A 10,769-nucleotide genomic window follows, 5' to 3' on the forward strand; every position below is an offset into this window, starting at 1 on the left:
TCAGCCAAATGTAAACTATACAGAACCCAGCACATGCCGGAGATAAGCGCATAAATAATGTCTGAATATTTCTAGAGCTGCATGGGCACTGAACATATCAGGAACGTTATATTTATAACCTTGTTTGACTGCTGAATACACTTTTATGCAGAGAATAAAGAGTTAACTGATACAAAAGATGCCACGCACTAGATTGTTAATGTGTCATTTATGTGTCACTAACTGGACTTTAGATAACTATTTGCTTATCTCCTGCAAAGAAATAAACACACAAGTAAAGGCCACTCAGGAGCTACACACACAGCTCCTAACCAGAGCAAAGGAAAGTCAGCCAATCAGGAGCATCAGTCACTCCTACACTGGTTTCCTGCTTGGGAGGAGATGTAATGCTTGAGACTCTAGAGTGTGACTTTACATATGTGTTTACCCATTGCAGGGCAACCCTTTAACAGACCTGGCTTCTGAAGACTCTAATCTCTTACAGAACCTTTAAGGGCCTATTAACCGAGTAAAATAAACACCTAGAAATATACACAGAGCAAAAGGAAACTGCCTTAGTTACCTGAGTGGAGTCAAAGCTGCGGCAGTTGGTCAGATACAGGTGGACTAACGACTGAAACGGTTTGCTGACTCTTTGGAGGGTTAAGACATGTCGCAGGGGTAGATATGATAGGATGTGTGGAACCAGCACATCTTCCCAAGGGAGGTCCAAGAGATGAGGACTGCAGAACAAGAAAACATGCACATAAGGGACATAATCTGTATATTGTCATTACTGAGAAGATAAACGTCAGGGTGTCACCGCGACACTCTTAGGCAGCTTAGGAGTTAATATAGTCATGTTACATATTAGTGTATGTTGTACATAAGGGAAGTAATCTGTATAGTGTCATTACTGAGCAGATAATCGTCAGGGTGTCACTGCGACACATTTATAGGCAGCTTAGGAGTTAATATAGTCATGTTACATATTAGTGTATGTTGTACATAAGGGAAATAATCTGTATAGTGTCATTACTGAGAAGATAAATGTCAGGGTGTCACCGCGACACTCTTAGGCAGCTTAGGAGTTAATATAGTCATGTTACATATTAGTGTATGTTGTACATAAGGGAAGTAATCTGTATAGTGTCATTACTGAGCAGATAATCGTCAGGGTGTCACTGCGACACATTTATAGGCAGCTTAGGAGTTAATATAGTCATGTTACATATTAGTGTATGTTGTACATAAGGGAAATAATCTGTATAGTGTCATTACTGAGAAGATAAATGTCAGGGTGTCACCGCGACACTCTTAGGCAGCTTAGGAGTTAATATAGTCATGTTACATATTAGTGTATGTTGTACATAAGGGAAGTAATCTGTATAGTGTCATTACTGAGAAGATAAATGTCAGGGTGTCACCTTTAAATCCACTGTGGTCAAGTACTGACCCTCTTGGATCATGGGCAAAATTGTTCGAATAGTTTCCATCTTGAACGATGGAACTCTTAGGAATTTGTTTAGGATCTTTAAATCCAAGATTGGCCTGAAGGTTCCCTCTTTTTTGGGAACTACAAACAGATTTGAGTAAAACCCTTGTCCTTGTTCCAACCGCGGAACTGGATGGATCACTCCCATTAATAAAAGATCTTGTACGCAGCGTAGAAACGCTTCCTTCTTTGTTAGGTTTGTTGACAACCTTGACAGATGAAATCTCCCTCTTGGGGGAGAGGATTTGAAGTCCAGAAGGTATCCCTGAGATATGATCTCTAACGCCCAGGGATCCTGAACATCTCTTGCCCAAGCCTGGGCGAAGAGGGAAAGTCTGCCCCCCACTAGATCCGGTCCCGGATCGGGGGCCCTCAATTCATGCTGTCTTAGGGGCAGCAGCAGGTTTTCTGGCCTGTTTGCCCCTGTTCCAGGACTGGTTAGGTTTCCAGCCTTGTCTGTAGCGAGCAACAGCTCCTTCCTGTTTTGGTGCAGAGGAAGTTGATGCTGCTCCTGCTTTGAAATTACGAAAGGAACGAAAATTGGACTGTCTAGCCTTGGCTTTGGCCTTGTCCTGAGGCAGGGCATGACCTTTACCTCCTGTAATGTCATCAATAATCTCTTTCAAGCCGGGCCCGAATAAGGTCTGCCCTTTGAAAGGAATATTAAGCAATTTAGATTTAGACGTAACATCAGCTGACCAGGATTTTAGCCACAGAGCTCTGCGTGCCTGAATGGCGAATCCTGAATTTTTAGCCGCAAGTTTAGTTAAATGTACTACGGCATCTGAAATAAATGAATTAGCTAACTTAAGGAATTTAAGTTTGTGTGTGATGTCATCTAGTGTGGATGATTGAAGTGTCTCTTCCAGAGACTCAAACCAAAATGCTGCTGCAGCCGTGACAGGCGCAATACATGCAAGAGGTTGCAATATAAACCCTTGTTGAACAAACATTTTCTTAAGGTAACCCTCTAATTTTTTATCCATTGGATCTGAAAAAGCACAGCTATCCTCCACTGGGATAGTGGTACGCTTAGCTAAAGTAGAAACTGCTCCCTCCACCTTAGGGACCATTTGCCATAAGTCCCGTGTGGCGGCGTCTATTGGAAACATTTTTCTGAATATAGGAGGGGGTGAGAAAGGCACACCGGGTCTATCCCACTCCTTAGTAACAATGTCAGTAAGTCTCTTAGGTATAGGAAAAACGTCAGTACTCGTCGGTACCGCAAAATATTTATCCAACCTACACATTTTTTCTGGGATTGCAACTGTGTTACAATCATTCAGAGCCGTTTTTCTCTAAAAATAGAGAAGAGAAGAGCGCAGACTCAAATGCAGAGTAACATCAATTTAATAATACACACGACAAATGGCCACTTACAAAATAAAAATATAAAATCAGCATATATATGAAATAAAACCATAGACTTATCGTCTCATGCCAGCATTCATCTGTGTTGATGAGATGTCAGAGTAAGCTTGTCCCTTTGTATCCTCTTTAGTATTGCCAGATTCAGGTATGTCAGAGTGGGTCCTTGAGGAGTTACCTCCAAACAAAGTTCATAAAGCCACAATCATAAAGCCAATTGTGGACCAAAGTACTGAATCGATATTACAAGAGGTGACAAGTGAAATGGCAAGCTAAGTGTGCGTTATAGCTAAAAGTACAAACCGTTCCTCGGCTCTTTTAACCTCCAAGCTCGTAGCTGCAGACTTAGAGCTGGGGCGGCTTCACAGGAACGATTAGCTCAAAGGGTGGGCGGGCAGTGGGCGGTTCTCTACGCGTTTCGTCACGTCTCGGCGTGACTTTCTCAAGAGTGCTATGTGAGGGGGGCGGGGAGGCTCTTATGAAGAGGAGTGTGACTGCACACACCCTCTTTTTTGACCAATCATATACGGTAAAACACGAGAATATTTGATAATAGAAAACTGCATAGTGTTATAACGAACAAGAATTGATTAATATACAATATCATAATAATACATTCATAATACATTATCATATCGACTATTATATAAAACAAATATATACATGGTACCAAACGATAAAAACATGACAAATTTTAAGTTCATACTAAAGTACTAAAAATAACTGAACAATCAGGTACTAAAAAGCTATATAAATATATATATAAAACAAAGTAAATTTCGCATCCACACATAATAAATGCATCTAATATATATATATGTATATCAAAGATAAAAACACACAATTGATATTAAAAAATAGTGTATGAATTTATAAAAAAGCCTGCAAGTCAATTTCTATATTAAGTCCATTAGGCTCCAAACAATTGAGACTTTTAATCCAATATGTTTCCTGTTGTCTGAGTTTTAAAAGCCTATTGGTATCCCATGCATTAGGTTTTATCCACTCTATAATTTTAACTGAGAGATCTTGGGGATTTTGATTATGGTGGGTTTTGAAATGGCGAGACACACTATGATTATCAAAGCCAGATATGATATTGTTTACATGTTCTCTTATTCTATACTTTAATTTCCTTTTAGTGCGCCCTACATAGATATGGCCACATTTGCAGACTAATTGATAAACCACATATGTGGTGTGACATGTGTATCTGTCTTTGCAAGCATAATGTTTACTGTTGTTGTAGTTGGAAAAATTGGTGCTGTCTTGGTCTATTAAGGGGCATAAGACACAATCAATCTTTTTGCATGGATATAGACCATTTTTCCCCCCACACCATTTGTTAAGAGAAATGGAATGTTTTTTATTATTTCTTAATTTAGTGGGAGCAATATAGTTTTTAATGTCTTTACTTTTCTTAAAAATAACCTGTGGTTTATCTTCCAAAATGTGATTAAGAACGGGGTCTAATTTTAATACATTCCAATGTTTTCTCAAAATATTCTTTATTTTGAAATGCTGATTATTGTATTGTGTTACAAATTTAGGTTGATTACTTTTAATTGTATTTTTGTATTTGGGTACACTGGTCTTATTCAAAAGAGAATTTCTATCCATCATATCTACTTTCGCTTTACTTTCCTTAAGAAGGTCCATACTGTAACCCTTTTCTCTGAATTTATCTATTAGGATGTCTGATTCTTTATGATAATCTTCTGAAGAAGTGCAATTGCGTCTTATTCTTTGGAATTGACCCAAAGGAATATTGTTTTTCCACTGTCTCAAATGGCTACTTTTAATGTTTAGTAGACTATTTCTCTCAGTAGGTTTCCGGTAGTTTCTAACGGCTACTTTTTTAGTGGATGCATCGTGATAGAGAATAAGATCCAGAAAAGAAAGAGAGACAGGTGATTGTTCCAATGTGAAATTGAGGTTATATGTGTTGGTATTTATATAATTTAAAAAATCATCTATCCTATTTTGAGGACCTTGCCAGATGATGATAATATCATCTATGTACCGATGATATTTGGCAATGTCATCTTTAAATGGATTATTATTCCAAATAAGATGATCCTCAAAATGAGATACATATAAATTGGCATAGGATGGGGCGAAGGTTGTCCCCATCGCTGTGCCTTGATGTTGACGATAGTAGATGCCCTCAAATAAAAAATAATTATGATTTAAAATAAATGATATTCCTTCCAATAAAAATTCTATCTGTTTTTCTGCAAATTTATTCTTTCCCAACACATCTTTGATCGCTGCCAATCCTTTAGTATGGGGTATGCTTGTATAAAGGGAGGATATATCACACGTGATCCATATGTAATTATCGGCCCAAAGGGTGTCTTCATATTTATTTATCACGTCAATGGTGTCTCTGAGATAGGCTCTGGTGGATTTGACTATGGGTTGTAAATAGTTATCAATAAATTTGGATAGATTATCACACAGAGAGCCTATCCCAGAGACTATAGGTCTACCAGGGGGATTCAGTGAATCCTTATGGATTTTTGGCAGATGGTAAAAGCATGCAATTTTAGGTGCAACTTCATATAAATAATTATATTCATTGGTGTTTAAAATTCCCTCTAATTTAGCCAAGGATAAGAATTCAAACAATTCTTTTTTGTATTTTTCCGTTGGGTTAAAGGTTAACTTCTGATAAGTTTTAGAATCAGAGAGTAGGGTGTTAGCCTCTTTTAGGTAGTCGCACCTATTTTGTACGACAATGCCTCCCCCTTTGTCCGCCGCCCTAAAGACGACGTCTGTGCATTTACTAAGATTATTTAAGGCCGCTCTTTCTGCCTTTGTTAAATTGTCTCTTATATTTGAAACATATGGTACTGATTTGTGTGAAAGTGATTCTAAATCTTTACAAACTAGTTTGTTGAATATTTTGATATACTCAGATTGTGTGTGTTGGGGATAAAAAATCGATTTTCTTTTCAAATCACAGTGATTTGAAAAGAAAATCGATTTTTTATCCCCAACACACACAATCTGAGTATATCAAAATATTCAACAAACTAGTTTGTAAAGATTTAGAATCACTTTCACACAAATCAGTACCATATGTTTCAAATATAAGAGACAATTTAACAAAGGCAGAAAGAGCGGCCTTAAATAATCTTAGTAAATGCACAGACGTCGTCTTTAGGGCGGCGGACAAAGGGGGAGGCATTGTCGTACAAAATAGGTGCGACTACCTAAAAGAGGCTAACACCCTACTCTCTGATTCTAAAACTTATCAGAAGTTAACCTTTAACCCAACGGAAAAATACAAAAAAGAATTGTTTGAATTCTTATCCTTGGCTAAATTAGAGGGAATTTTAAACACCAATGAATATAATTATTTATATGAAGTTGCACCTAAAATTGCATGCTTTTACCATCTGCCAAAAATCCATAAGGATTCACTGAATCCCCCTGGTAGACCTATAGTCTCTGGGATAGGCTCTCTGTGTGATAATCTATCCAAATTTATTGATAACTATTTACAACCCATAGTCAAATCCACCAGAGCCTATCTCAGAGACACCATTGACGTGATAAATAAATATGAAGACACCCTTTGGGCCGATAATTACATATGGATCACGTGTGATATATCCTCCCTTTATACAAGCATACCCCATACTAAAGGATTGGCAGCGATCAAAGATGTGTTGGGAAAGAATAAATTTGCAGAAAAACAGATAGAATTTTTATTGGAAGGAATATCATTTATTTTAAATCATAATTATTTTTTATTTGAGGGCATCTACTATCGTCAACATCAAGGCACAGCGATGGGGACAACCTTCGCCCCATCCTATGCCAATTTATATGTATCTCATTTTGAGGATCATCTTATTTGGAATAATAATCCATTTAAAGATGACATTGCCAAATATCATCGGTACATAGATGATATTATCATCATCTGGCAAGGTCCTCAAAATAGGATAGATGATTTTTTAAATTATATAAATACCAACACATATAACCTCAATTTCACATTGGAACAATCACCTGTCTCTCTTTCTTTTCTGGATCTTATTCTCTATCACGATGCATCCACTAAAAAAGTAGCCGTTAGAAACTACCGGAAACCTACTGAGAGAAATAGTCTACTAAACATTAAAAGTAGCCATTTGAGACAGTGGAAAAACAATATTCCTTTGGGTCAATTCCAAAGAATAAGACGCAATTGCACTTCTTCAGAAGATTATCATAAAGAATCAGACATCCTAATAGATAAATTCAGAGAAAAGGGTTACAGTATGGACCTTCTTAAGGAAAGTAAAGCGAAAGTAGATATGATGGATAGAAATTCTCTTTTGAATAAGACCAGTGTACCCAAATACAAAAATACAATTAAAAGTAATCAACCTAAATTTGTAACACAATACAATAATCAGCATTTCAAAATAAAGAATATTTTGAGAAAACATTGGAATGTATTAAAATTAGACCCCGTTCTTAATCACATTTTGGAAGATAAACCACAGGTTATTTTTAAGAAAAGTAAAGACATTAAAAACTATATTGCTCCCACTAAATTAAGAAATAATAAAAAACATTCCATTTCTCTTAACAAATGGTGTGGGGGGAAAAATGGTCTATATCCATGCAAAAAGATTGATTGTGTCTTATGCCCCTTAATAGACCAAGACAGCACCAATTTTTCCAACTACAACAACAGTAAACATTATGCTTGCAAAGACAGATACACATGTCACACCACATATGTGGTTTATCAATTAGTCTGCAAATGTGGCCATATCTATGTAGGGCGCACTAAAAGGAAATTAAAGTATAGAATAAGAGAACATGTAAACAATATCATATCTGGCTTTGATAATCATAGTGTGTCTCGCCATTTCAAAACCCACCATAATCAAAATCCCCAAGATCTCTCAGTTAAAATTATAGAGTGGATAAAACCTAATGCATGGGATACCAATAGGCTTTTAAAACTCAGACAACAGGAAACATATTGGATTAAAAGTCTCAATTGTTTGGAGCCTAATGGACTTAATATAGAAATTGACTTGCAGGCTTTTTTATAAATTCATACACTATTTTTTAATATCAATTGTGTGTTTTTATCTTTGATATACATATATATATATTAGATGCATTTATTATGTGTGGATGCGAAATTTACTTTGTTTTATATATATATTTATATAGCTTTTTAGTACCTGATTGTTCAGTTATTTTTAGTACTTTAGTATGAACTTAAAATTTGTCATGTTTTTATCGTTTGGTACCATGTATATATTTGTTTTATATAATAGTCGATATGATAATGTATTATGAATGTATTATTATGATATTGTATATTAATCAATTCTTGTTCGTTATAACACTATGCAGTTTTCTATTATCAAATATTCTCGTGTTTTACCGTATATGATTGGTCAAAAAAGAGGGTGTGTGCAGTCACACTCCTCTTCATAAGAGCCTCCCCGCCCCCCTCACATAGCACTCTTGAGAAAGTCACGCCGAGACGTGACGAAACGCGTAGAGAACCGCCCACTGCCCGCCCACCCTTTGAGCTAATCGTTCCTGTGAAGCCGCCCCAGCTCTAAGTCTGCAGCTACGAGCTTGGAGGTTAAAAGAGCCGATGAACGGTTTGTACTTTTAGCTATAACGCACACTTAGCTTGCCATTTCACTTGTCACCTCTTGTAATATCGATTCAGTACTTTGGTCCACAATTGGCTTTATGATTGTGGCTTTATGAACTTTGTTTGGAGGTAACTCCTCAAGGACCCACTCTGACATACCTGAATCTGGCAATACTAAAGAGGATACAAAGGGACAAGCTTACTCTGACATCTCATCAACACAGATGAATGCTGGCATGAGACGATAAGTCTATGGTTTTATTTCATATATATGCTGATTTTATATTTTTATTTTGTAAGTGGCCATTTGTCGTGTGTATTATTAAATTGATGTTACTCTGCATTTGAGTCTGCGCTCTTCTCTTCTCTATTTTTAGAGAAAAACGTGTTTGCAACCAAGGTCTGTGGAATCACCTGTTCCAGAGGAGCTGCTGGATCCTTTGCTTCATTTCATTTATCAATATATTTTTGGAATAAATATCAAGGACTGTCCTTATACCTAAAACAATTCTTTGGACTTTGTGTTGTTGCTTTATAATCTTGCACAACTATATATATATATAATTGTCAGATATTGCTATTTATTTTTAATATAGAGTATTCTATCTGTTATTTCCAGATCATTGCGCTGCTTTGGTGTGTGTTTTACACATACCTAAAATCTGTATTCAATCATTCAGAGCCGCTAATACCTCCCCTAGTAACACACGGAGGTTCTCAAGCTTAAATTTAAAATTTGAAATGTCTGAGTCCAGTTTATTTGGATCAGAACCGTCACCCACAGAATGAAGCTCTCCGTCTTCATGTTCTGCAAACTGTGACGCAGTATCAGACATGGCCCTTGCATTATCAGCGCACTCTGTTCTCATCCCAGAGTGATCACGTTTACCTCTTAGTTCTGGTAGTTTAGCCAAAACTTCAGTCATAACAGTAGCCATATCTTGTAATGTGATTTGTAATGGCCGCCCAGATGCACTCGGCGCTACAATATCACGCACCTCCTGAGCGGGAGATGCAGGTACTGACACGTGAGGCGAGTTAGTCGGCATAACTCTCCCCTCGTTGTTTGGTGAAATATGTTCAATTTGTACAGATTGACTATTTTTTAAAGTAGCATCAATACATTTAGTACATAAATTTCTATTGGGCTCCACTTTGGCATTAACACATATAGCACAGATATCTTCCTCTGAATCAGACATGTTTAACACACTAGCAAATAAACAGCAACTTGGAAATACTTTTCAAAGTAATTTACAAATAATATGAAAACGAACTGTGCCTTTAAGAAGCACAGAAAAATATTATAACAGATAAAATAATTAAGTTATAGCATCAATCTTTGTCAGAATATACAGTTTTAGCAAAGGATTGTTCCCCTCAGCAAATGATAACTAACCCAGGCAGCAGAAAAAAAATACACAAATAAACGTTTTTTATATCACAGTCAATACAATCAGCACAGCTCTGCTGTATGATTACTTCCCTCAAAAAAGACTCTTGAGATCCCTGAACTCTGTAGAGATGAACCGGATCATGCAGGAAGAAAATGAACCTCTGACTGAGTTTTTCTGATGCATAGTGAAAGCACCAAAATGGCCCCTCCCCCACACACATAACAGTGAGAGGGATCAGTGAACTGCTCTAATTTAAATCAAAACTATTGCCAAGTGGAAAAAAAGTGCCCAAAACATTTTTTCACCCAGTACCTCAGAGAAAAAAACGTTTTTACATGCCAGCAAAAAAACATTTTACCTCAATAATTAATTGTCATTTAAAACCTATTGCAAGTCCCTGCAAAATAGGTTAAGTCTATGTATACAGTTTAAAAGCCAGAGAAGTACCATTTCCCAGAAAACTGAAGTGTAAAATATACATACATGACAGCCTGATATCAGCTACATCTACTGCATTCAAGGCTGAGTTTACATTATAACGGTATGGCAGGATTTTCTCATCAATTCCATGTCAGAAAATAATAAACTGCTACATACCTCTTTGCAGATTAATCTGCCTGCTGTCCCCTGATCTGAAGTTTACCTCACTCCTCAGATGGCCGAGAAACAGCAATATGATCTTAACTACTCCGGCTAAAATCATAGAAAAACTCAGGTAGATTCTTCTTCAAATTCTACCAGAGAAGGAATAACACACTCCGGTGCTATTATAAAATAACAAACTTTTGATTGAAGATATAAAAACTAAATATATCAAAATAGTCCTCTCACACATCCTATCTAGTCGTTGGGTGCAAGAGAATGACTGGAGGTGACGTAGAGGGGAGGAGCTATATAGCAACTC

The 10,769-nt window shown here is 36.8% G+C and overlaps 1 protein-coding gene across 1 annotated transcript in view; it reads right to left on the reverse strand.

Annotated features, from left to right (window-relative positions):
- FBXL15 (F-box and leucine rich repeat protein 15) overlaps window positions 1-8,625 on the reverse strand; it is a 57,138-nt gene extending 48,513 nt beyond the window's left edge. Inside the window, exons 1-2 of the mRNA XM_053692856.1 lie at window positions 8,547-8,625; window positions 563-759 (exon numbers count right to left, since the gene is read on the reverse strand). Of these exons, the coding sequence (XP_053548831.1) occupies window positions 563-759; window positions 8,547-8,625 (276 nt within the window). The remainder of the gene's footprint in view (window positions 1-562; window positions 760-8,546) is intronic.
- Between the last annotated feature and the right edge of the window lie 2,144 nt (window positions 8,626-10,769).

The sequence above is a fragment of the Bombina bombina genome, chromosome 9 (genome assembly GCF_027579735.1).
Source record: "Bombina bombina isolate aBomBom1 chromosome 9, aBomBom1.pri, whole genome shotgun sequence".
In the NCBI taxonomy this organism is placed as follows: Eukaryota; Metazoa; Chordata; class Amphibia; order Anura; family Bombinatoridae; genus Bombina; species Bombina bombina.